This window comes from Mus musculus, chromosome 5 (assembly GCF_000001635.26).
Source record: "Mus musculus strain C57BL/6J chromosome 5, GRCm38.p6 C57BL/6J".
In the NCBI taxonomy this organism is placed as follows: domain Eukaryota; kingdom Metazoa; phylum Chordata; class Mammalia; order Rodentia; family Muridae; genus Mus; species Mus musculus.
In genome coordinates, this window is record NC_000071.6 from 127,658,652 (window position 1) to 127,685,873 (window position 27,222).

At 45.9% G+C, this 27,222-nt stretch overlaps 1 protein-coding gene across 7 annotated transcripts in view; it reads left to right on the forward strand.

The window, feature by feature from the left end:
- Nucleotides 1-27,222, forward strand: part of Glt1d1 (glycosyltransferase 1 domain containing 1) — a 77,305-nt gene that overhangs the window by 26,582 nt on the left and 23,501 nt on the right. For 5 of the 7 annotated variants that reach the window (XM_006504309.4, XM_011240843.2, XM_030254573.1 and 2 more), the window contains 4 exons: nucleotides 4,691-4,727; nucleotides 6,001-6,057; nucleotides 18,554-18,649; nucleotides 19,440-19,489. In XM_006504309.4, coding sequence (XP_006504372.1) covers nucleotides 4,691-4,727; nucleotides 6,001-6,057; nucleotides 18,554-18,649; nucleotides 19,440-19,489 — 240 coding nt within the window. The remainder of the gene's footprint in view (nucleotides 1-4,690; nucleotides 4,728-6,000; nucleotides 6,058-18,553; nucleotides 18,650-19,439; nucleotides 19,490-27,222) is intronic. The other 2 variants (XR_377057.2, XM_006504310.3) reach the window with 1 other exon arrangement.

Sequence of the window (27,222 nt, forward strand, 5' to 3'; positions counted from 1 at the left end):
AGATGAGATTATCTTGTTTCCATGGCTGGGGGATAGTTATTATATTTGAAAGTGAAGCTGTTTTTAATACGCATTTTTTGTCCAGGGTTGTGGGTGGATTTTTCAATAAAGTTCAGCCCAATGTTTTTATTTGATTCGATTTCTTTTCAAATACAAATATGTATAAATAATATAAAGGTAGCTTACTCAGCTGTACTTATGGAATTCTTTTAGGTAGATTTTGGAGGAGAGACTTTGATTCATGTACCGTGAACAGCAGATGATGTGTTTTGAGCAATGTAGTCTTAATCTTGCTGGAGGAAAAGCCAGCTTTGGTTTTGAACTTTATGTGCAGACTTAACTCAGGCTGTACTTTGGGTAATTGTACCTAATTAGTCCAAAGCGAGACCAGATATCAGTAATCCTAGTTTGAAAGATAAGATTACGGGTGCTTCCACGTCCCTGGGGCTTTCTTTCCTCTTTCTCCTCCTCCTCCTCCCTCACCTCTTCCTCCTCCCTCCCCTCCTCCTCCTCCCCTTCTCTCCCTCCTCCTCCCCGCTCCCTCCTCCTCCTTCTTTTCTTCTTTTTGAGCCAGGGTCTCACTATGTAGTCCTGGCTGACCTGGAACTCACTATGTACACCAGGCTGACCTTGAACTCAAAGAGGTGGGCCCGCCTCTGCCTCCTGAGTGCTGGGATTAAAGGTTTTGAAGCCGCCACCGTGCCTGGCACTTTGTGACTTCAAAAGAGAGAATGTGGAGGCTGCAGAGATGGCCCCATGGTTAAGAGCACTAGCTGCTCTTGCAGAGGACCCAAGTTCGATTCCCAATTATCCATATGGCAGCTTACAATCATCTATACCTCCAGTCCCAGGAAATCCTATGTCCTCTACTGGCCTCTGTGGGTACTGCATGCACATTCTCTCTCCCTCCCTTCCTCCCCCAACCCCTGAGACTTTTTTGTTTGTTTGGTTTTTGGGTTTCTCTGTGTAGCCCTGGCTGTCCTGGAACTAACTCACTTTGTAGACCAGGCTGTCCTGGAACTCAGAAATCTGCCTGCCTCTGCCTCCTGAGTGCTGGGATTAAAGGCGTGTGCTACCAAGCCCGGCTCGAGACATTTTTTTAAAGGAGAGAATATGTGCATATATAGATATCATGTATGTCAATGTACTTTTAAGCAAAGAATCCAGTTCAAAACTTAAAAGTGCATTTTTTTTCTCCATCTTCATTTAGAAGGGTAATTAAGTTGGGTGTGGTGATATGCTAATCCCATAGCAGCCTAGCTTCTATTCTCCTTAGAAACACACTTTTCTAATACAAGTGGAGAAAGTCAAGATGTCCCTTTCAGTTCCCCCTTTCTACGCGAAATTAATTAAGCTGGCAACTGAACTCTGTCACTGGAGGAAATGGCCGTACCTGGAGACTTGTGAATTTCTCTATTCATTCGTCTCTCGTGGCTGTTTCTCTGGGATTTAATGAAAAACTAAAAGGCTGAGAACTAAAGCAGCTGTGTGTGTGTGTGTGTGTGTGTGTGTGTGTGTGTGTGTGTGTGTGTGTGATATTTTAAGAGGAAGGGGGAGAGTATTAAGACTCCATTTTAAGGCTCCTGAGAACTTATTAGGTAATTTGACTAATTATTTGATGGGAAAAGCCAGCATCCTGTAAGGTACATGCTCTAAAATAAGCACGGCTTTGTAAGAGACCCATTTGATAGAATATTACTAAAAGGGGTGGGAGGGGGCACGGCTAGGTTAAGAATGGGCTGGGCTGTAGAGCACCTGCTTAGAATTAACCAGGGAGGGGCTAGGGCTTCGTTTAGAGGCTTTGGAGGTGGTACAGCCCTTGGATGAAGGGTTGGGGCGTGGCTCAATAGTATTGCCGTTGGCTCTGATCTGGGAGCAGCACAAGATAAGGACAAAGACAAAAGAAAAGAAGGCTCAGATCACAGTTACAAAAAGACCTCTCATTCTCAGGTTAATATAAAAGGCTAATCTTCTGGAATTAACTTTCTGCCAGTGGAAACTCCATTAAGAGTTCTTGTAATAGATGTAGACTCTAAGGCTCAACCGGGGCAGCAAAAAATAATGACTTTGATTTGAAATTACAAAAAAAAAAAAAAAAAAAAAAAAAGACTTCCAATTGTAGCTTTTTGAAAAGAATTTATATAATGGTTACAAATTGCGCAGAGGAAATCACCACCCGTGCACACGAGGCTCACACAGTGTATCAATGCAGATTACACATACATTGTATCAATGCAGATTACACACAAATTGGCACTTCTAAAAGAGGTCCTTTGCCCTCCTGTTCTTTTTTCATAGAAATCTCTTACCAAGCAAGGAGAGAAAGTAACATGGTAAAACCAGGCAAGGCTTCACTGTGAAAACATACCTGGGTACGAATGGGAGGCTTTTCTAACTGGGCTGGGTGTAGTTCAGTAGGCCACGGGCCCCTAAGCATGTAGGATGTAGTTCCATCCTCTAGCCCCACAAAACTTTGGTGTGGTGCTCCTCTGTAATGCAAGTAGTCAGAAGTGGAGACGCCCCTTACACAAGGTCATCCTTAGCTACCTAGCTTGTTTGAGGCCAGCCCCAGCTACTGGAAGCCCCCCCACCCCCCACCTTTTTTTTTTTTTTTTTTTTTTTCAAGACAGGGCTTCTCTGTGCAGCCCTGGCTGTCCTGGAACTCACTCTGTAGACCAGGCTGGTCTTGATCGAACTCAGAAATTCGCTTGCCTCTGCCTCCCAAGTGTTGGGACTAAAGGCATGCGCCACCACGCACGGCGGAAGCCCCCTTTTAAACAAACAAAACAAAACCAACAAACAGAGAGCTTGAGATGGGGATGTGGTCCTAAGTATGGAATCCAGCATGGGAGGCTTTGAACCTGAAGATGAGAGGTCTGGAGAGCTGGCAAAAGCTGGATTTGAGGCATGACACAAGATCGATGGAGGCATGCTGTCTAGGCACAGGGGGTGTGGACTGGAAGGTTCTGAGAAAGTTCGTGCTCTGAAGCACTGAGTCCCTAAAGAAGGCAACCCATGTTGAGGGTTTACCTAGCATGCCGTTTGAACTTGTTATTTTCTCTCGTATATGTGCTGGTGAGGTCTAGGAGGCCACTGGATAACTTGTCTGTCTCCAACCCCCCATTTTATGTTTGCTTTTGTAGCCGGTCTCTATTATCTTCTTTAAACAGGAGATCTCATTTTGTTCGGAGGTAGGGTCTTGATGTATCCCACACTGGCCTCAAACTCAAGGCGATCCTCTTGCTTTACTCTCCCAAGTGATGACATTACAGGCACCCGCTCCTGTGCCTAGCTGAGAAGTGAATTTCGAAATACTTCCTTATAAAGGGCTTTCGAGTTCATGGGATTCTCTCAGCGACACCTGTATCAGCTGGATGCAACCTTGAGTAGGACAGGGAAAACTTTGGTGGGCCAGGGGTTCAAAGGGTTAAATTTAAAACGGCAATGCTGAGGCAAAACCCAAACTGAAGTGAACAGCTCTGTCCTGGAGTGGAAGCTGCCCCTCCTCATATCCGTGGCTGGTTGCCTGTCTTCCCATGGAGGGTCTGCCTGGCTGGGCTTTGTCACCACGACTTGTTCCCCAACCTGATAGATAAGTTTGAGAACTAGTGTGTGTGTGCCGTTTACAGTGTCAGGGCCTTGCTTTGTTAGTATGTGGTGCTGTGCCCCCACATACATGTATGTGTGTGTGTGTGTGTGTGTGCTCGCTTGTGTGTAGAGTGTGTATACACACGACAGAATGATGACCTCCGGCTTCAGGTGTCACTTCCTGACTTCATCAGAATATTTAGGTCACAAAATAAAAATATACACAGTGTTGGTCCCTATTGATCCTGTCCAGGGGACTCTATTTTGACCACAGCCATCAGCATTTGAGTCCCTCCTTTGCTATGGGACAGAGGATTCCCTGCCCCTCTCCAGCTCCCACTTCTGTCCAGACATTTAATGCGCACTAGCCCCTTATCTCTAATGGGCTTTTTGCCATCTAGCAGGCTCTTGTGCACTTTTACCAGAGACTATCACAAAGAATAAGAAGCTGGGATCTTGGTACGAAGGGAGAAGGAGAGAAGGAAGAGGAGGAAGGACAAAATTGAAAAAAGAAGAAGAGAGAGAGAGAGGAGGAGGGAAAGAAGGAGGAAGGGGGCAGAAAAGGAAGGAGGGAGACAGCTGCCTCTGGTGGGATTCTGGGAACACTGAAGGCGCTGCTTGGTCTTGAGGTCAACATGTCCTTCCCACTGGCTGCCACTTGTGCTTTTTGGGTCTGTCTCCCACCTCTTCCTTTTTTTTCTACCTCCCTCTCCCCCTTTTCTTCCCTCTCCCCATCCTCTCTTTGTCTTCTCTTCTTTCCTTCCTCCTTTGGCCTGAGGGATAGGGAATACCCTTTTCCACTTGGGGACAAAGCACCCCTGAATGGCACTTGTCCACCACCTCTCCTTCAGCCACAGGTACACTCCTGGGCTCTGGGGACTCTCCTGCATTAAGCCCGATTTCTTTCTTTGTTCTTCTTAAAGGCTCTGTTATTAACGGCAAAACCCTTTAGGAATGGAAGTAACTCTGTGCTCCTAACAAGCCATTTGTGGGTGACTTAGAGATGTTTCCAAAAGGGTAATTTAATTATCTTGGTCTCTGAAAGTGTAGAATGGTCGGACCATTAAATTTACTCCCTACCTTTCTCTTCCCTTTTTAAAAGCCACATGCAACTGGGAAGATCTTTGTCCAGAGTCAAGGTAAGAACTTTTAAATATATTTGTAATATATATTTAATATATAATATGTAGTGTCTATAATTTCAAGTGTCCATATAAGACATATATGATTTATTGCGTTTGTTTTACTCATTTGTGTTCATGTGCACACCACTCACTGGACACACATGGAAGTTAGAGGACAACTTTCAGGACTTGGTTCCTATCTCTAGCCTTAGCTGGAATTACAGGACTGAACTTGTATAACAATGGAGGCAAATTTTTGCCTTGATCTGGGGGCTGTGGACTCTTCTGTTACACAGCATTTTCAACCCCTCCCAGGAGTTCCCTGTGACAGTGACACACAGCTCTCTTCTCTAGTGGCTGAAGCAGGGAGAACTAGAATGTGTCGGCCCCACAGGCCCCTCTTGGCTTCATCATGTCACTGAGGCTCCTCTGGACCTCTGAGACCCCAGCACTCTGCAGATGAACTTAGAAAGGTCAGAACTGAGTGAGTTCAAGGCCAGCCTGGGTTACATGAGACCCCCTAGCTTATTTTTCAAGCTCTAGTCATAGGAGTCTCTATTGCATAACAGATGTGCCCAAAGGGCTGGTAAAGGGTTTCCGAATCTGTGTAGGCAGAGTCTGGTCCTCCCCTGTTTTGTTTCTTGTCCAGAGAGACTGGGCTCCTGGTGAACTGGCTTGATCCCTTTGTCCGGCCACTGTCTGCATAGACTGCAGTAAGCGCCTACCTCGCAGGTCTTAGGGCTGTGGGTCCTGTGCAGAAGGTACCTAAGCAGCACTTTCTGGGCAAGTGATGACCTTGAAGCAAGGTTAGAGGTGGGTGGATGATGGAACTTATGAGTCCAACCCTCCTCTCCCTTCCTCTCTTTCTTCAGAGCCTTTTTCTGTAAGTCCAGCTTTCCTTGGAACTTGAGGCAGCCATCACTCAGGGCTGAGTTTTTTTTTTTTTTTTTTTAACTTAAAAAAAAAATCCATCCGAGGAAATGACCGAGGGCTCGCAACCGCACAATTCATTGAGTGTCGGTTTTAGGAATTGTAAGTGAAGGAGAGCCTTTACCTAGAGCAGTAGAATTCAAGTGCCGATGTTTTAGAAGACTTCCTGAGTCTCTTTAAAGAGCTCAAGGTCTGTACCAACCAAGGTGGTCGGTGGGGATGGTGGTTGATTGGGATGCTACATCCCTGGAATCCACAGGTGCATTCAACCTGAGCCCAAGGGCCCAGGAAACTCCTAAGTTGAATGGATTTGTAAGAGCCAAAACTTCCTTTTTTTCTTTCCTACTCTGTCCACCAGGAATTGCAACAATACCAAATGCCAACTTTAACTGGAACACCTTCCTGCAGCAATCAGGTAAGGCGTGGCTCCCTTCTTGGCCCTTTGCGGGAGCATCCCTCCGCATCTGCTGTCAGATGTTTCAAAGCATCTTGCTGGAATTGGCTTTTCTCTTTCTACATTGTTGCAATCTGCACTAACAGAGTGGTGTAGCCTCCACTCTTTGAGTACTCCTAGATGTTTTCTTAGGAGGCATTCCTAATGGTGGGTTTGTGTGAAACTATACAATTAATCTGAGCTCCGTGCAACTTTCAAGAGTGTCACCTGGCAGCCAGGTGTGGTGGCCCATGCCTTTAATCTCACCACTCGAGAGCAGAGGTGGATTTCTGAGTTCGAGGCCAGCCTGGTCTACAAAGTGAGTTCCAGGACAGCCAGGGCTACACAGAGAAACCCTGTCTCGAAAAAAACAAACAAACCAAAAACAAAACAAAACAAAACAAAACAAACAAAAACAAAAACCCCAAAACAAAAGAAAGTGTGAGCGGTGGCATAAGGACACAGTCCATAGATGGTGCCGGGGGTGGGGGTGGGGCTGTTTCTGGTCTGTAGTGGAATTCAGAGAAACTCAACCACTTCAACTTCCATTCACTGTGTGAAATAAACTCAGTGATGCTGGATGGACAAAAGTTTATCGTGAAAAGTCTTTTAGATATAGACTGTTTAGAAACAAGGTCTACAGTATATGTTTTTTTTGGGGGGGGGGATCAAAACTCCCAATGAGATTGCCACCCTAGACATTTTTGGTCATAAAAGCTAGAACAGGCAAAAGCTGTCTACTGTCACAAGATCTGAATTTTAATCCAACATGTTTTCCCGGGGAAGCCGGAGCTCTTCTCTAGGGTTGTTTACCTATGAGTTCATTCAGGTGTGTGCACATGGGTGTGTTTGGAGGTCAGAAGGCAGCCCATACTTTGGAGCTGTCCACCTTGTTAAGACATACAGCTCACCAAGTAGTCCAGGATAGCTGGCCACTGAGCCCATAGGCATCCTCTTGTCTCTTCCTCCCCAGCACTGGGATAAAACGTACATACTCTTTTTGTTGTTGTTGTTTTTTGAGACAGGGTTTCTCTGTGTAGCCCTGGCTATCCTTGAACTCACTCTGTAGACCAGGCTGGCCTCGAACTCAGAAATCCGCCTGCCTCTGCCAACCAAGTGCTGGGATTAAAGGCGTGCGCCACCACCGCCTGGCTTAAAAGTACATACTTTTAGGCCTGGCTCTATTTATTTATTTTTGTGTGGATTTTGCGGATAGAACTCAGGTCCCTCATACTTGCTTACTGACTGAACCATCTCCCCAGGCCTGTATTTAGTAGTTTTTACAAGGTCCAAATTGTGGGGGTGCTTCAACACCCCCCCAAAGATACACAGGCTTTGCTATAAACTTCCAAGATTCAAAATTTGAAATCAGCTCCCCCATCCACAGTTGATGTGAGGGCACCCCAAATCCGTTTTCGTTCTAAAAACCTTACTATAAATCTCCACCACACACCGCATGTCATCCTTAGTTTCTGTTGCAAAGAAAAATCCCAAGCATTTTCTTAGAAAAAAAATTCAGTAGCGCATTCATCAATCCCCAATGACAGCGGAGTGGCTGTTCTCGGCATTATAAATGAACCCCCAAGACCCCATTGCTTCTTCATGTCAGCATGTGGATACAATTCTTCAGGACAGGGAGGGGGGGTTTAAATTGCCTGCCTTTAGGTTATTTCAGTTTCAATATATTATAGGACGTGATGGAGGCGTAACTGAGACCCATAATTCCTGAAAGCCAAACGGCTTTCCGTCAAACTCCTTAGTCTCAGGACTGATGTTTGGGCTTGTAGTCGAGTGAGTAACAGGACAGCCAAGAGATTTAAAGTACTCCGCTGAAGGCATTCCCCCCCCCCGCCCCCCCCCCCCCCACACACACATGGGGCTGACTTGGCTAGTGTTCCATATCACTGCCAACAGTTAGAAATTCCGTCTGTTCAGAATCCATGCGTGCAGGGAGACCCTGGCTGTGGCTGGGGTAGCTGATTACCTGAGGAAGACAGTAAAGCAAGCAAGGGGAGTCGCTAGAATTGTTCCGAGAGTTTAACAATCATGTGTGAGTTCCCAGTTGTACAGTTGATCAACCCTAGTGAGTTTGGATTTTGGGGGGAGGGCCCATCATCCCATCTCTGGCTCACCTGGGCTTCTGGAGTTTTTGTGACCCGAGATTGTAAGCTGATACTCCCTTGAGCCTCAGATGAGGAGAGCAGAAGTTATAGAACAGTGGTTCTCACCCTCCCTAATACTGAGACTCTTTAATACGATTCTCGTGCTGTGGTGACCCTCAACCATCAAATTATTTCATTGCTACTTCAGAACTGTAATTTTGCTACTGCTATGAATCATAATGTAAATATCTGACTTGTAGGATATCTGCAACCCCCAACGGGATCTTGACTCACAGGTTGAGAACCACTGATTAGGATTCGATGCAGGCTCTTGGTGAACAAACGTCCTATTATACATAGTCTTCCAGTTCTTATAGTCACTTAAGATTGGAGGGAAGCTAGGTAGAGCAGGACCTCATGTAACCATCTATATTGGTGAGTCACGGAAGGTCTCCTTTCTCCTTGGGGTCATTGGCCACCCACCCATGAGCGAACAGAAGTAGAGAGCAGGGTTCAGTTGGCTGTGAGCATGACAGAAGGACTTCTAGAGACAGCTTCAGTGAGAGCATTCATTCTATTTTATTGTTCCAGGGGTAGGATGTATAAGGGCTCTTAGGGGTACAGGTGGAAAGGATTGTGTGAAGGTTTGTATATGCTCTGTCCAGGGAGTGGCACTATTCGAAGGTGTGGCCCTGTTGGAGTAGGTGTGTCACTGTGGCCGTGGGTTTTAAGACCCTCATCCTAGCTGCCTGGAAGTCAGTATTCTGTTAGCAGTCTTCAGATGAAGATGTAGAACTCTCAGCTCCTCTTGTACCTTGCCTGCCTGGATGCTGCCATGCTCCTGCCTTGATAATAATGGACTGAACCTCTGAACCTGTAAGCCAGCCCCAATTAAATGTTGTCCTTATAAGAGTTGTCTTGGTCATGGTGTCTCTTCACAGAAGTCTCTTCACAGAAGAACCCTAATTAAGACTAGTTGATTGGTCTTAACCTTGCACCTAATTAACATATGGGCAGGAAGCTAGGGTGGGATGTGTGTGCTGAGTTATGCACACACATAACTCATTCTTCAGAGAAGGTCAGGCATTTGTGCTCAGAGACACTCTCCAAATAAGGTTAGGCAGAGAAAGAGAAGCTCTGATGAGAAAGGAAGTCTTCCATTTTGCTCTGAGTTTGGAAAGGTGGACCGTGACCTTAATAACAGGGTTTTCCAACAAGTCACCTTAAATACCTGATGCTATTTTTTTTAAAGATTTATTTAACATACATGAGTACACTGTCACTCTTCAGACACACCAGAAGAGGGCATCGGATCCTATGATAGATGGTTGTGAGATACCATGTGGTTGCTGGTATTTGAACTCAGGTCTCCTGGAAGAGCAGTCAGTGCTCTTAACTGCTGAGCCATCTCTCCAGTCCCCTACCTGATGCTGTTTTAAAAGAATATGTATTTATTTTTATTTTATGTGCATGTTTCACCAGCGTACATGCCTGTGACCCTTGTGCATACAGGAGCTGGGTCTTCTGGAAGAACAGCCACATTCCTAACCACTGAGCAACCCTCTCCATCCCCTGATACTATTTTTTTTTTTTTACAGTGCCCTCCCTCACTCAGGATGTTGCAGAGTTTCTGATCTGCTCTATCTCCCAGCCTTGGCTCACAAATCACTGTTGTATCACTTTAAAACAGCAAACCAGCTGTGTGTCATCAAGATTCCATATTCTAACAGATTAATGCCTTGCCATGTGCTCTTTATGCTCGTTTTTCTGATGAGCATACGAGTATTTATACCAAGTTCCTCATATGGTCAGTGAGGTTTCTAGTCTCTTCCAGGTGCGTGGCCAGTGTTGCTATGACAGTGTTCTGAGATTCTTGCATACAGTTGCCTATAACCCACATAACTAAAGCAAAGGAAGTCATGGGCCCTCAAACCCAGAACCCCAGAAAGAGGAAAGCTTAGATCCATGAGGTTACCCTCTCCACTTTCTGTTTTCCACTCCCTTCATTTCCTGTTGCTGTGATAAAACACCCTGAACAGGTAGCACAGCTTAGAAGTCAAGGACTTATTTCAGCTCACAGTTCCAGGTTACACCCGTCACTGAGTTCCAGGTTATCATGGCAAGAACTTGAAGCATATTCACCATCAAGAGCAACATGAAGAATGCATGTATGCTTATATTCAGCTTACTTTCTCCTCTTCCTATGATCCAGGACCCAAAACTCAGGGAATGGTGCTGCCTACAGTGGGCTGGGTCTTCCCATATCAATTAATGTCATCAACACAGTTCCCCACAGATATTCCTACAGGCCAGCCTTTACAATCCCTTGCTGAGACTTCCCAAGATTAAACTAACCATTTTACTTTATTTATATTGCTTATTTATCTTTCCTCCTCCTCCTCCTCCTCCTCCTTCTTCCTCTCTCTCTCTCTCTCTCTCTCTCTCTCTCTCTCTCTGTCTCTCTCTCTCCTTCTCCCCCTCTCCCTGATCCCCCTCCACACACACTACTACATTTGTCTCTGCCTATCTTCCTCCTTCCACTCAGAATTCCTCTTTCTTGAAACAAGGTCACGGGTAGCCCAGTTTGTCCTTTAACTTGCTATGCAGTGGAGGCTGGTCCTTCCTAAGTGCCCTTCCTAAGTGCTGGGATTAGACGTATGCTACTACGCTTCATTCTCCTCCCATCTTCCCCCCAATTCTCCTACCCCCATTTGTTTTTCTATGTGGTAGAGACTCTTGACATCCTAACCCGTTCCTCTTTCTTGTCTATTCTTAAGAAAACCTATTTGGTTTCCCTATGAGGTGAGGGTGCTACTGGATCTTCAACCCCCCCCCCCCAAAAAAAAGGGTTTCTTTGTGTAGCCCTAGCTGTCCTAGAACTTACTCTGTAGACCAGGCTGGCCTCAAACTCACTCATAGAGATCCACCTGCCTCCGCCTCCTGAGTGCTAGGATTAAAAGCACGTCCCACCACTGCCCAACTGGCTCTCTATTTTTATACAGCCATAAATCAGATACCTATTCTATAATCTAGACTCCAGTCAGCATAACACCCTCTGCTAAAGTTTTTCAAGCCTCTTCTTTCCATATAGTTGAGGGATAGGAGAGGTGCCAAGGCAGGGTATGATGGCTCATGTCAATGATCTCAGCACTCAGGAAGCAAGGGGAAAAGGGTTATCAAAAATTCAAGTCTAGCCTGGGCCCTACAGCTAATACAGGCCAGCTAGGGTTATGTCAAATGATGGCACTGATGACAGGGAAGGAAGCCACAGCAATCTCCACTTGTCCTCACGCGTGATCAGACAGCCCTTTGTTTAGTCTGTTGCTGGCAGTGGATGCCGACCCCCCCACACCACACACACACACACACAATTACAAATACACTAATCTATGTTAAATACATGCATACCTATATTGAGATTTTGCCTTTTACCATGTATTGTAATGCTAAAGTGAGGGCCCCCAAGACTTGGAGTCTGTATATAAACCAGTGGCCCTGCCCCCAAGTTATTTCTGATTGGTAAATAAAAATGACAACAGCCAATAGCTGGGTAAAAGAGATATAGGTGGGGTTTAGGTTTCCTGGACTTGGGGTCACAGAGGGAGGACAAGGAGAAGGCAGCCGGAGGAAGGAGAAGCTGCCGTGGGTTAGGACTCAAGAAAACGTGGCCCTGAGGGCTGGCCAATTGGAGTTAAGGACATCCCAGATGAAACATAGTAGTAACGCAAGGGTTATTCATAGGAAAGTAGACTCTGGCAACATAGACTCTGACATCATTATCTATTTAGCTCTTGTGCTAATTACAGCTTATTATAAATATAAAGGCTGTGTGTGTCTTTCATCCGGGAACTAAATGATATAAAAATAGGGTAGAACCCCCAGGTCAGATTTAAATAATTTCTACAACACACCTGCTGGGCTCACACCCACACTCAGCCTAACCTTATGAGGGCACGGTGAGGGCACGGGCAGGCTGTAGGCACACGTTTTGATTTACCAGTGAGGATCAGTCACTCAAGCTTTAGGTAGCATGCGCTTTACCCAGGCCTTGGCAGGCCCATCTCTTGCGGTTACCCTTTTAAGAACAAAGAACAAACGCAACACTTTTCCATACGCCACCAAGGGCTGGAGGGTGCTGGCCAGGTCACACAGCAGTGGATCTTAATCTTCCCAATCCTGCAACTATTTAATATAGACCTCATGGTGTGGTGTCCCGCCAACTATAAAGTCATTTACATTGTTACTTCATAACTGTAATTGCTTTTATTGCTATGGATCGTATTATAAATATGTTTGGAGATTGAGGGCTATCAAAGGGGTTGCGACTCACAGATGGAGAACCCCACATACTAGACAGCACCCAATCCCTAGTATGCCGGTCTCTAGCCCTTGGCTCTCTGGCAGGGTTTTCTGAGCGTTCATCTGTCTGAAAATAAGCCTTCTATCTATGGGCAGGCTGTGCCAGGTTTTTCTTTGAATTTTCTTTCTTTCTTTTTCTAGAAGAAGACGAGGCATGGGATGCCCCTGTCTGTCATTCCTCTAATTTAGTTTCCTGAATTCTCATTACATTTAATCTCCAGCCCAGCACGAAGATTTGAACAGCACAATGGATATAGGATTAACTCCGTCTCTCCCTCTAGGGTCTTCTGGGTCAGGAGGCTCAAAATCAATTTAGAGAGTTGGGGGGAGTGAGCACTTTAAAAAGTTGAATAGGAAATATCAGGGTGCCTTATACGTCGTCAGTTTGAAGTGTGCATTTCTATTTTACTGATTTTCATTTAAATTACTTATTTTGGAGAGAGGGTCTCCTGTAGCCCAGGACAGCCCTGCATTTGCTGTGTAGCTAAGAATGACCTTGAACTTCTAATCCCCCTGCCTCCACCCCAAGTTGCTAACATTGTGAGCAAGTATCATCACCTCTGGTTTATTATCACTTGCTGGCCAGTGAATCGAGGGCTTCCTCCAAGCTAGACAAGACCTCTACAAATTGTTCCCTAGTCCCATTTTGTAGATTTCTGAGGCAGCTTAAAGAGACAGGAGGAGACAGGATTCTAACCTTTCAATACAGGTCATTGTGTTTATTGGTACACACAGTGAGGGGGCAGACTATTTCCCTCAGGGGAAAAAGGGCAGAAAAAATTGCAACCCATAGCTCAGATTTCCTTTCTGTAGCCCCTGCCTTTCAGAGTTGCCTGGACAAAGCAAGACAGGTTCTCCCACCATGACCAAAGAGCAAGGTTGAACAAGATTGTCTGTAGGAATCCTGTTTCAAGGGTGAGGTAGTCTATCACCAGCCACCTGAAATCGGGAGGGAGGGAGGGAGGGAGGGAGGGAGGGAGGGAGGGAGGGAGGGAGAGAGAGAGATCACTTAATTTTTTTAATAAGTAAAAAATTTTAAGTAGTTCCTAGTTTTGTTTTGTTTTTTTTTTAAGATTGATTTATTTATTTTATGTATATGAGTACACTGTAGCTGTACAGAGAGTTGTGAGCCTTCATGTAGTTGCTGGGAATTAAATTCAGGACCTCTGCTTGTTCCGGTCAATCCGGCTCACTCCAGCCAACCCCACCTGCTCTGTCCCTGCTCGCTCTGGCCCAAAGATTTATGTATTATTATAAATAAGTACACCATAGCTGTTTTCAGTACACCAGAAGAGCGTGTCAGATCTCATTGCAGATGGTTGTGAGCCACCATGTGGTTGCTGGGATTTGAACTCAGGACCTTCGGAAGAGTAGTCAGTGCTCTTAACCGCTGAGCCATCTCTCCAGCCTGAGAGAGCACTTTAAGGCTATTTATTTATTTACATGTGTATGTTTTTCTGTGTGTGAGTATGGTAGCATATCCATGCCTGGTGCCCACAGAAGAGGCTATCAGATCCAAGAACAAGGAGTTTCAGGTGGCTGTATGCTGCAGTGTGGGACTGGTTCCATGTTTTCTGCAGAAGCAGCCTTTAACCATTGGAGTCTCTCCAGCCCCTGGAGTGTGTTTTTCATTGTGTGTGACTGCTGCGTGTGACACTCAGCCATCATGGCTTCTCAGCTGCACTATGATGCATATCTTCCTTGCGAGTGATAGGTAGCATCCTGCAGAAATTGGAGCTGAGGACCATGGACCGGTCTCTTCCCAGGGCTGTCGTTCCAAACCATCCGGGTCCCAGGAGACACCAGGCTAGGTTTCCCTAGTGGCAACAGGTGCGGTAACCCACTAACTGGGCCAAATAGATGTTCAAGCAGTTGTTTAAAGCAGGTGACCCAGGTAAGCAAGAAGGTGGGTGTGTCCTCAGCACCATGTCACACAGGGGCACAGGACAGTTGCTTTACCAGGTGCTAGGTCTCCCCAAGTAATTGTGTGAGTTTCTGGAATGGTATCTTGGTGCAGCATTTGGATCACATATTTATATTTTTCTCCCTATTCAATGAGGCCAATTTCCCACCTTGGGGGTACTCACGGCTCTCCCACTGTCTGTCTTAACTCTTCTTCCTCTCATGGATTTAGTGCATCTCCCTTTATCAAGGGTGTGAGTAGACTGGTGTTGTGTCTTGCTCTGGACTTGGTTGGATTGTCCTGTTGCTGACGGTAATTTTTGAGTACACAGACTCTTATACCTAAGTATGCTCTACATACATCTATGTGGCGGTGTGCGGTGTATGTGGGTGGCATGTGGGTTGGGCATGTGAATATGCAGGTCCTGTGTGGGGGCCTGCAGCCTCCTGCTTTAGCCAAGCAGCCTCCTCTCTGCTTTTCCCGTGTACAGAATTGTATTCCCTTTGAAATTAATACGCAAGTCTGGGAAGGTAGTTTTGATGTCCATCCCCAGCAGATGTACAGTCTGAGGATCAGATCCAACATTAGCCGCTCATCTCTGGGAACGAAGGCTTAGGCTGCCTTCTCATTTTGACCCTTCCTTCCCCTTAGATTTTATTAAGGAGGAGAGCTTATCATTTATTAAAGACAATCGCTTGACTCCTGACCTTGGATTCCGGTGCCTGAATTCCAATTCTCCGACCTTGAGACCACATCTGTAGCTTCCGGCTCCGACTTTAGTCAAATATGCACTCACTAAGGTTTGCCTGCTGAGGCTAGTTCACGAGATTCAAAATATTGGGGAGGGCATATAGAACTCTCAATGCAACCTAGCGATATTGTCAAAGGTTAATTCAGACACCGTGGCCACTTTATATTTACATTCATTATGCATAAGATACATATTTTCACACGCGTATATAATGTTTTATTTTGAAGATTTTATTAAATTTTTAATTATGTATGTGTGTGTGGGTATGAGCATTTGGGTGCAATGCTCAAAGCGGGCAGCAGGGGGCATTGAGTGCCTCTGGAGCTGGAGTTGCGGACCCTTGAGAGCCACCACATGGGTGCTTGTAACTAAACTTAGGTCCTGTGCCAAGGTAGTAATCTCTCTTAACCGTCACACCCTTTCTCCTGCCCCAACATATAAATATCTTTATCATATTCACCTGGAATTTTCTTTATTTTCTTCCTTTTTTTATTTCTCTTTTTTCCTTCTCCCCTTCCCCTCCCCCTCCCCCTCCCCCTCCCCCTCCTGCTCCCGCTCCAGCTCCAGCTCCCGCTTCCCTCCCTCCCTCCCTCCCTCCCTCCCTCCCTCCCTCCCTCCCTCCCTTCCTTCCTTCTTTCCTAGCCAGGTTTTTGTTGTATTGTACATGCTGGTCCTGAACTCCCTGTGTAGCCCATCCGGCCCCAACCTTGATGCTATCCTTCTGACTTAGCCTACTAATTACTAAGACTGAATGTATATGCCATCACACCTGGCTTAGAAGTGTGTGTGTGTGTGTGTGTGTGTGTGTGTGTGTGTGAGTTGAGTGTGTGGGTAGTACTGGGGACCAAACCAAGATATTCAGGCAAGCACCTTACCACTGAGATACACCCCCAGCTCCTGTGATTGTGCTTAAGGCTTTCCTAGGACAAGGCTGTCACTCTTCACTGTCAGTGTGATTCTGTCCAGTGTCACTCTCGTTATTCTATTATCTGTGCTGACCATGTCTGTCTTAAGGTTTTACTGCTGACACAGACACCGTGTCCTTATAAAGGACAACATTTAATTGGGGCTGGCTTACAGATTCAGAGGTTCAGTCCATTATCATCAAGGCAGGAGCATGGCAGCATCCAGGCAGGCCTGGTGCAGGAGGAGCTGAGAGTTCTACATCTTCATCTGAAGACTGCTAGCAGAATACTGACTTCCAGATAGCTAGGGTGAGGGTTTAAAAGCCCATGCCCACAGTGACACACCTACTCCAACAGGGCCACACCTTCTTATAGTGCCGCTCCCTGGGCCAGGTGTATATAAACCATCACAATGTCCCTCATGCACATGTATGACACATGCAGTATGCCACTTTTATTCTCAAGACTTAAGTAAGCTCAGAAAAAAAATATATGGACAAGTGCCCATCCTGGAAAAGACAACCTTGCATGTACTTGCTTTTACGGCCAATTACACAGGCTGTAAATGCTGACAGTTTAGGCTAGCTTTTGTGCTGGGTCTATTAACAGCTGCTATTCCATCAATTATATAACAGTTGCCATAAAACACCTCAAGACCTCAGACAACTGTGGCTGTTTCTCACGATTCCTGTGGGCGTGAGCTGTTGTGGTTTTGTGGCTTAACCAGGCACCCCCTGCTTGTTCCAGGCCTGCTAATGCTGTTCCCAGAATGCTCACCTCAGGGCTGGGACCTCACTCTGCCAGGATGAGTCTCTTTATCAAGACATTTTTTTTTTCTAAGAAGGTTGTGTGGCCAGATGACCAAGGAGTAACAAGGCCTTTCACAACCAAGGCTTATAGGTCATATATAGCTACTTTCCCTGCGTTTTGTTGGCCAGGAAAGTTCCCACTCTCTCTCTAGTGGTCAGGGGTTTTCAGCTTCACCAGTCATAAGAAGAGTCACAAAAACCAAACCAAACCAAACCAAACCAAAACAAAACAAAAAAAGAGTCCCAAGACTGGTGCCCACTGCTGTCTTGCTTTATAGATATGGCACTCCTAAGCCTTCTCTGTATTATTATTATTGTTATTATTTTGGTTTTCCAAGACAAAGTTTCTTTGTATAGCCCTGGCTTTTTCTTTTCTTTTCTTTTCTTTTCTTTTTCTTTTTCTTTTTCTTTTTCTTTTTTTTTTTTTTTTTTTTTGTTTTTTTTGTTTTGGTTTGGTTTTTTTGTTTTTTGTTTTTTGTTTTTTCAAGACAGGGTTTCTCTGTATGGCCCTAGCTGTCCTGGAACTCACTCTGTAGACCAGGCTGGCCTAGAACTCAGAAATCTGCCTGCCTCTGCCTCCCAAATGCTGGGATTAAAGGCATGCACCACCATGTCCAGCTTGTATTTATTATTATTATTATTATTATTATTATCATCACTATTATTATTGTGTATGGCTGTTTTGTCTGTATGTATCCACAGAGGCCTGAAGAGGGCATCACATCTCTGAAACTAGAGTTACACATGGTTGGGAGCTACTATGTGGGTACTGGGAATTGAACCTGGGTCCTCTGCTAGGACCGCCAGTGCTCTTAACTGCTGAGCCATGTCCCCAGCCAGTTTTCCTCTCTGTTGTTTTTTTAAAAAGCTATACAGATAACTCAGCTGGTAGAGTGCTTGTCTAGCATGCAGGGAGCCCTGGGTTCGATCCCAGCCCTGCATGAATTGGGAATGGTGGTATCTCCCTGTAGTGCACTTGGGAGGTGGAGTCAGGAGAATCAGAAATTCAAGGCAAGTTTGAGGCCAGCCTGGACTATTATAAGAGACACTATTTCGTGTACTACCCACAAGAAAGAAAACACAAATAAACGAGAAAGAGAAAAAAAAAAAAAAACTACTCCATAAACATACATGTCTACTTTTAGAACTGTTACAGTTTTCGGAGGTAAAGTTGACAAATCCAACTGGCAAACGCAGAAAAAAACAACAGGACTGGGAGACGTATGTGTGCGTTTCCGATTCCCAGGGACATATGCTCATACCTACCACGCATCTGTGAATTCCCCAGTCATCCATCCACAAAGCCTCTTTTCTAGTTGCTTCAACTAAAACTGCCCAAGTCCTTCCTGGGCCTGCTGATTCCTCTCAGTAGTAGCTGGATCAGCCCCCCACCCCCACCCCCTGCCCCCGTACCCCCATCCCCATCCTTCCCCCTCTATGGCAGAGACCTTGCATTTCATAGCTAGAATGAAGCTCAGACCTATGTAATCTAATGTGTGCGACAAGGCATTTAGAGATCACACTAGGGGCGGGAAGGCCAGCGTGGGCTGCTGACCTCTGGTCTGCTTGCCTCAATGCCGCCACTGCTGCCGGGTAACTTAGCCATATCCTCCATGCCCACGAAAGTGTCCCGCGATCTTATGTTGCAGAGATTGACCAAAGCGCTGACAACCTGTACATATTCCTTATAATCTGTGGACTCAGACCGGTGAAGGATCCTCTGTACCTTGTGGATGCATTCTCAGGTATGTGTTACGCCCTCCTCGAGGTGGGGGACTCGCAAGTAGAGATGTGCCTTGGCTTTCTGTTCGTACTGGCCTCCAACTCTCAATCCTTCTGCCTCAGCATCCCAAGTGTAGGAGTTACAGTGTGAGCTTTCATGCCCAGTGGGACTTTAGCCCCCACCCGCTTTGCTTATTGCATATAAGCAGACTGTTCCTAGATGATCACTTTGGACACAGCCAGTATCCATTTGGTAACTTACAGGATTAATATCTCTGTGTAGACTTGCAGCTTCACGTGTGAAGGATGTCAGACAAATTAGAAATAATTATGAGCCTAAATTAATTAAAAAAATCTTACCACTTTTTATAAAGATCCATTTATTGTTATTTTATGTGTTTGTCTGACAGTGTTATATGTGTATGCAGTACCTGTGGATGCCAGAAGGGGTCATCAGATCCCCCAGAATTAGAGTTACAGGCAATTGTGAGCTGCCATGTGGTTGTTGGGAACTAAGTTCTGATCCTCTGCAAGGGCAGCAAGTGCTTTTAACCACCGAGCCATTGCTTCAGTCCAAAAAGAAAGAGTTCTTTATGTAAAAGCATACAGTGACACATAGGTGTTCTAAATAAATGAAATTGATTCTGGATAGACTGAATGAATGCTTAATGAACTAAGAAGACAAAACTCAAAGTGGAGTCATTTGTAGTTAAGCTGAATTGTTTTCCCAGCTGTGTCTTGAAAGCCATGGGAGCTCCATTCTAAGTCCTTTTTCTTCTTCTTCTTCTTATTTTTTTCCTTTTCCTTCCCAAGAATGGCATCAAGAAACACCCAATGTTTACATGGTGATCGTAGGTCCTGAGGTGAGTTCATGGGCTGTGAATGCCTATCTGATAGCTGTTTTTTTTCCTCTTGACTTTGTTTTTGTTTGTTCCTAAGATTTATTCATTTATTTATTTATTTATTTATTTACTAAATGTAAGTACACTATAACTGTCTTCAAACACTAAGAAGAGGGCATCAGATCTCATTACGGAGGGTTGTGAGGCACTATGTGGTTGCTGGGATTTGAACTCAGGACCTTCAGAAGAGTAGTCAGTGCTCTTAACCACTGAGCCATCTCTCCAGCCCATTGACTTTGTTTTCTTTTTCTTTTTTTCTTTTCTTTTTTTTTTGGTTTTTCGAAACAGGGTTTCTCTGTATAGCCCTGGCTGTCCTGGCACTCACATTGTAGACCAGGCTGGCCTCGAACTCAGAAATCCGCCTGCCTCTGCCTCCCAAGTGCTGGGATTAAAGGCGTGTACCACCACGCCCAGCTCTGACTTTGTTTTCTCAAGTTGTGTGTGTGTGTGTGTGTGTGTGTGTGTGTGTTTCCCATTGTGGCCAGCAGAGGGCAGTGTCCTTCTATACCCAGATTCACAAGCAGTTGTCTGGTGCCCAATGTGGGTGATTAGAATGGAATTCATGTTCTTTGTAAAGAGTAGTATATATTCCAACTGCAGAGGCATCTCTCCAGCATCTCTTCTGTCGACACATTTTCTATAACTGGTTTATGTTCCTCTTCTACATGTCTAGGCATTTTTTTTCTTTAAGAAACTGAAGTAAGTTTGCTTTTTTTTTTTTAATTAGATGCTATTATTTATTTGTGCTGTATGTGTGTGTGTGTGGGGGGGTATTCATGTATCATACCACACACACAGAGGTCAGAGAATAACCTTCAGGAGTCTTTCTCCTGTGTAGATCCCAAGGATTGAACTCAGGTGTCAGGCATGGTGGTAAGCACCTCTAATGACAAGCTATCTCCTTTGGCTAATAATTTACCTTTTTTAAAAAATGAAAAGTATGAAAAACAAAAACATAAAGAAAAGTATGGAGCTGGAGAGATGGCTCACCTGTTAAAAGCACGAGCTACTATTCCAAAGGACTTGGCTTTGGTTCCCTGCACCCAAATGGCAGCTCACAACCATTTGTAACTCCAGCTTCAAGGGGTCCAGTGCCTTCATCTGGCTCTTCAGGCAATGCACACATGTGGTGCGCATGCATTTATGCATGCAAAACATGTTTACATGTAAAATATGTTTAAAAAATGAAAATCAGCCAGGCAGTGATGGCACATGCCTTCAATCCCAGCACTTGGGAGGCAGAGGCAGGCAGATTTCTGAGTTCGAGGCCAGCCTGGTCTACAGAATGAGTTCCAGGACAGCCAGGGCTACACAGAGAAACCCTGTCTTGAAAAATCAAAAATAAATAAATAAATAAATAAAAATAAAAAAAAATTTAAAAAATGAGAGAAAGAAAGAAAACCATCTGAATCATATCTCAGTGGTAGAGCACTCCCCAAAGTTGAATGTGCAAGGCCTTGGATTCAGTTCCCAAAATCATGTGGGTGACATGTGTGTGTGTGCGCCCGCACACACACACACACACACACAGAAGGGGGGAGGTAGAGGGAGGGAGCGAGAGAGGGAGAGGGGAAGGGAGGGGGAAAGAAAGAGGGAGGGAGAGAGGGGGGAGAGAGAGAGAGAGAGAAAGACAGAGAGACAGACAGACAGACAGAAAGAAAGAAAGAAAGAAAGAAAGAAAGAAAGAAAGAAAGAAAGAAAGAAAGAAAGAAAACAGGCCAAAGTTAAAGATTATATCTGTTGATCTCTTATATGGCTGATTTACTGTAAAGATTACAATTAATTCAAACTAATTTATGACTGCAAAGGATAATTAGCTACTTCTTATGGGAAAGCCAGTGGGTCATATGAAGAGGAACTTATTTTAAAATATAAAAGACAAAGTTTTTCTAAGTCACTGCATAAGTCAAACTCTATGAATGGTCCAAAATGTTTCAAACTGTGGATGCAGAAGTGATCCTGAACCCAGAGTCAGATCATGCTGCTGGCTGCTGTTTAGGGACCTTGTGCTGTTGGGCACCGGCACACATACACACACACACACACACACACACACACACACACACACACACACACACACACCACCAAGTTTGACATTTGGTAGCTCTAGCCAGGAAACTTACCCTCTCGGCCCTGTTTTGACTCTTGCAAGACGCATGGGGAGCAGACATCTGCCTATCTCCTAGCCCTCCTCATGAATGTGGCCTTTTGTTTGCCCCAGAGAAGTTTGGAAAACCAAGTGTACTCTGTGCTCCTAGCCGCATGGCTCTCTTCCTGTGGCTTCTGTTCTAGGCTTTCCACTGTGTATCTGTTCCTTCTAAACACGGCTACTGAAATTCTTTTTGGTAATGTAATGAGATAAGGCCTCTGTGAGATGCCCGGACCCAGGGGATGGAGGGCGCCCTCATCAATGTGATCAGGGCCCATATAAAAGGAGCCCCAGGGAGCCACCTTGCCTTGCCTTTATTCATTGTGTGTGGACCCAGCAAGAGGCCACCACCTATGAACCAGGAAGCTCATCTCAGGGGGACACCTAGCCTGCTAATGCCCTAATCCTGGCCTCTTACCTCCCCGACTCCCTGCTAAGTTTGTAGGACACCCAAGTGACAGTACATCAAAGCAGTGCCCTGGGTGAGCTGAGACAGTTACGTCATCTGCTGAGTAGAATTCTCATCTGTGCAGGATGAGCCCCCCCCCCCCACTGCTTTGTTTGGCCAGATGGGTAATAGGCAAGGTGGGAGTGTTTGCTAATGGACACCCTGACAGAGACCGAGAAAACTAATGTGTACAAGTCCGTCTTGGTGAACCAATGAGATTATTGGTGACAGGAGCGGGGAGGACTCAAAGGCAGCTAAATGCATCATCAAACCCCCTATCCCCGAGCCTGGATGATGATACATCCCTAAAGCTCCCTGCCCAACTTGCCCCCAGCTCTACTGAAGGGTGCCCTCCTCGCCAGCAACTGCTTCTGCGACCTCAGGAGGCCCAGTGAGTAGAGTGGCTAGCTTGTGTCTCCCCTAAGCCTCCACCCAGGAGGAAATGCTTCGATCTGAAGGAAACAGATTCTCCAATATTGCATTCATTGAGTGGCTAGCCTCACGTTCACTCACTCCCTCAGAAGCATCCCCTGCCGCCCCCCCCCCCCCCCCCCAGGGATTGCTTGATATCGTTTCTCAGACTCTCATCTATTTGTCTTATTTTAGTTCCCTGTGGACCTTCCCAGCATGCACAGCTGTTCTTTGCATTCTCCCAGACTTTGGGAATAATCGTGTCTACCTCTCAGAATGAGGCAAGAAGATGATAATAAAGACAAACTAAGAGGGGAGGGGCTGGTAAAACGGCTCAGTGGGTAAAGGTGCTTGCTGCTTAGCCTGATGGCTCAAGTTCAATCCCCCGGATCCACATCAGGGAAGGAGAGAACCAATTCCCAAATGTTGTCCCGCGATATGCATGCAGCCAGACATATAAAAAGGATTTGAAATATACTTTATACACACATACAAAAACTGTGCAACCGTGTCAGAGGCCACCCACAGCAACACGGGATCTCGAGTTACTCTCATGACAGAGTGCATAATACAACAAACATTAGAAACCCCGTGGTCTTAAGTAAAAAATTCCAATACTTTAAAATTTCAAAGTCTCTTTAAAATAGCGAAGCTTCTTAGCTGTGGCTTCCTACCAAGTTCCAAATAAGTTACACACTTGTCATTTTTAGGCGGGAAGAACCAGGGCTCAGTTAGCATCCGAGCAGGGCAGAACCAATCCCCAACACTGTTCATTGTAAACAGTTCATTGTCCAACATCTGGGACCCTCGTGAAGCAGGCTCTAAGACACGTAGGCAGACCCAGCTCTAGGTTCTGTCACTGTCCTGCATACTTGGGTGAGCTCCACCCAACACCTGCCACTGTCCCTGAGTGGTCACTATTGTCTGGCATCTTCAATATTCTGGAAGGCTTCAACCCTTACCAGTGGTTTCTCTCACTGCCTAGCCTCTGCCTCTCCCTCTCTCCTCTCTCTCCAACCCCCCTCTCCCTTCTCCCCATTTCCCCTTCTCCCCTCTCCTCTCTTCCCTTCTCCCCCTCTTTCCATTTCCCCTCTCCCCCTCTCCTCTCTCCCTTCTCTCCCCCCCCCCCCGAACTCCCCCCCCCCCAACTCTACAGTCCCGAGACCGCCACTGCAACTGAGGCTGTACCTTTTCTTTCTGGCCTCTGTTTTAGGGCTGTTTTTATCTTCCTTCCAAACGCTGTGACCCATTAACACAGTTCCTCATGCTGTGGTGACCCCGAGCCATGACATTATTTTCATGGCCACTTCGTAACTGTAATTTTGCAACGGTTGTGAACCATAATGTAAATATCTGTGTTTTCCAATGGTTATAAGGGACCCCCATGAAAGAGTCATTTGATGCCACCCCCGCCCCCCAGGGTCACGACCCACAGGTTGAGGAATGCTGTTTCAGGGATTCTGGCCCTGCCTCATGGCATCAAGGCTCAGATTCTCTCCATGACCCCTTCAAGCCTAAAGCCTCTGTTAGAGCTGAGGCGATATACCTCCACCAATGATCTTCTAACCTCTCTGAAGGGACTCCAGCCCCGCCACAGGTTGTTCTAAGTCCCACCCTCCCAGGACCACGGTTTACACCTAAGTTTGACTGCCAGCTTGAACCTCGAAGCCTCGGCCTCCTGGACCACAGCTTCTGAGTGCCGACCCCACCTTCTAGAAGGTGTTAGTGTCTCCTAAATAAATCGCAGCTGACTTTTCTGTCCCAGAGAATCAGGAACCAGAGACTTGCAATTTCAAAACCTCACAGGAAGGAATGGTCCTGCTAGTGTTTCTGAGAGACTCTCAACCTCTCCTCAGGTACCAGTGAGCCGGGTCTCCATCATGTATGCCGCTCTCGGCATTCTCCTCCAACCTCCCACAACAGCAAACCAGCAGTACTCAATGGCTCCTTCAGCCCCAAACTATCAAATCCTTCCACAATCCTACCACCAACCCCCCCCCCCCAAAAAAAAAAAAAACAAAACCAAAGGACAAATAAACAACATGGCCAGCAAGATGCAGCTCTCTGACTCCAGCCCTTGTTTGTTTTCTGCCCCTGGGATGTTCACCATCATTAAAATCAGCTTAGACAGGGAAAGGGTTCATTTGACTTACAGTCCATCACGAAGGGAAGCCAGGGCAGGAACTCTAATGGTGCAGAAACTGAAGCAGGGGCCATGGAGGAACGCTGCTTGCTGCTTCCGGGCTTGCTCAGTTAGTTTTCTTATACAACCCAGGACCACCCACCTAAGGGATGACGCCGCCCACAGTGGGCTGGGCCCTATCCACATCAATCGACAATCAAGAAAATGTCCCACAGACTTGTCCACATGCCCGTCAGATGGAGGCAGGTCAGTGGCTCTCCCTCCCAAGGCTTGTACGGTTGTTGCTCCTCTTGAGATGAGATTCCTCAGTGATGTTTCTGGCTCAGGTCCGGGTCCTCAGATACGCTCTTCTGACCTCTCAATACAAACTCATTCTTTACCATTCCCAAACCTCTCCACGTCTGTAATGCTCACGCCCAAGTGCTCAGTTTATCCTTGTTCTGAAGTCTGGAACAGGAGGAGACTTAAGCCACTTTGTACTTGACTTTGAGTATTTGCTGCAGTATCAGGGACTCGTGTACTGATGAGGTGGGTTTGCCAAGTGTCCACATGTCAGGACACATTAAAATTCTTCTTTTAATGGCCAAAGCATACAGTGCATTAATACCGACCCTTACCCTCCCATATCTTCCTGTCTGGATCCTGATATGAGCGCACTTTCTTCTAGTCCATTTCTTGCTCTCTGCAGAGCCCGAGTCTCAAATAGCACTTATGGTGTAAAGAGGGATGGACGCTCAGCAGGCTTACTTCGCTTTTCCAGGTCACATCCTAAGGCTTGTTGCAAAATTGTATCAACTTGGCTAGATCATGACCAGTGAAGCAGTCTAGCAGTTACTGTGGAATCACTGCGGCGTTCAGCAGCAACTACCTCTGCCACCTTCCAGGAATCCCATTTATGGGTCAGACTCTGGTGAAGACACTGTAGGCTCACTGACATGCCTCATCTTAAGAGCTCAACGAGGAAATCATTGGGAATAAGCATGAGACAGCTCACTGGGACAAGGGTCACTCAAGGCTGGGCGCCTAAGATTTAAAAAAAAAAAAAAAAAAAGAGTCCCTCCCACTTTGCTTCTAAGACCTGCTGTTGTTCCAGGTTCAGGAAGAGGGTGTCAGGGTGTCCTTTAATAGGGAGAGAGGACCGTTCTGTGAGGCCACTCACCAGACCCTGTTCAGTGGGGAGAAGTGAGGATGAGCCAGGAGCTGGTGGGCTGAGACGCGGGGTTGCATGGCAATGGCCACAACAACAGAATCCCAAACTGTCTATGTAATACACACATGTTGTTTTCAAGATTTATTTTATGTACATGAATGTTTGACCTGTACTATGGATATGCAGCACATGGGTGCCTGGTGCCTGCCGTGGTCTCACTACCATGACCTGATGGCCGGTCAGTTAACTCTGCCCCGTCTCTGGGCCAGACCTGCCTCTGTGTTGTGAGAAAAGCTAGGTCATATGGCTTGTCTGAAGGGTGACATGCCCTTCATTGACTTTGATGATAGTTACCTGACTGCTCTTGACTTAACCACGTGCCTCAGTTTCCACGTCTGCAAAATAGGAATGATTAAGACAGTAGTACCCTTCTTCCTGGTCCAGTACTAATGAAAGCGAACTCTTCCTGTCCTTGGGGGAGTGTCCTGGGAATACAGGAAGCATAAGGGACTATTAAAGCCGATGTTCCCTTCCCGCTCTGACTGCCGGGATCCTGTTCTAGCTGCAGGATGCTCTGAATTCAGCGTGGGTTTCCAATGGATGCTCCTTTGATCTCTCAGTTTCTCTGTTTGAGAGAAGTGTTCCCACTCACAGGGCATCTTGTATGGCACCTTCCCGAGCTCTTTGATGAGGCGTGCTGGAGGCGAGGGAACGCTTGCTTTGGGCATGACAGCCTAATGACTTCCCCCAGCAACTTCTTAATAGCAAAGATTATTTCCCCTAAGCCTTCGAGTTGAAACAATATCTTTTGTTAGGAAATAAACAAGCTTGGAAGGAGGAAATGAGAATTCTTCTCTTGCTGCTTTCAAAGCTTTCCTCCCCACCCTCCTTTAAAAATTTCATTAAATAAAAACATCCACTCCTCCTTTCCTCTTTATCTTGTGTTTTGTTACACTCGGCTTCACTAAGAGATTTGAAAGTGAACCGATGTGGAAAGTAAACCCAGAGAAAGCCGGCGTCGATTGTAGTTTCATCTTAAGACTTGTTTTTCACTCCTTAGCTATGTCCCCAGCTTTGCATTCTAGCCGTCTCGGAACACAACTTGTATCCTTGACAAATTATCTTTCCCCAGACAGTTCATCTTGAGAGCCAGCGCATGCTAATAAAGACAAAAAGAGGACTGGGCTGGCAGAAACAAACCCATGTAAAAAATTTTAAGGTGAAAATTAACATGTAGAAGGAAAGGCTTTCCCTTTTTAAATATTTGTGTGTGTGCGCGCACACACATGCATGCACGTGCATGACATGATGCATGTGTCTAGAGATCAAAGGACAACTTGCAGGTATAGGTTCTCTCCTATAGTGTCTCAGGTTGGGGGGTGGTGTATCCCCG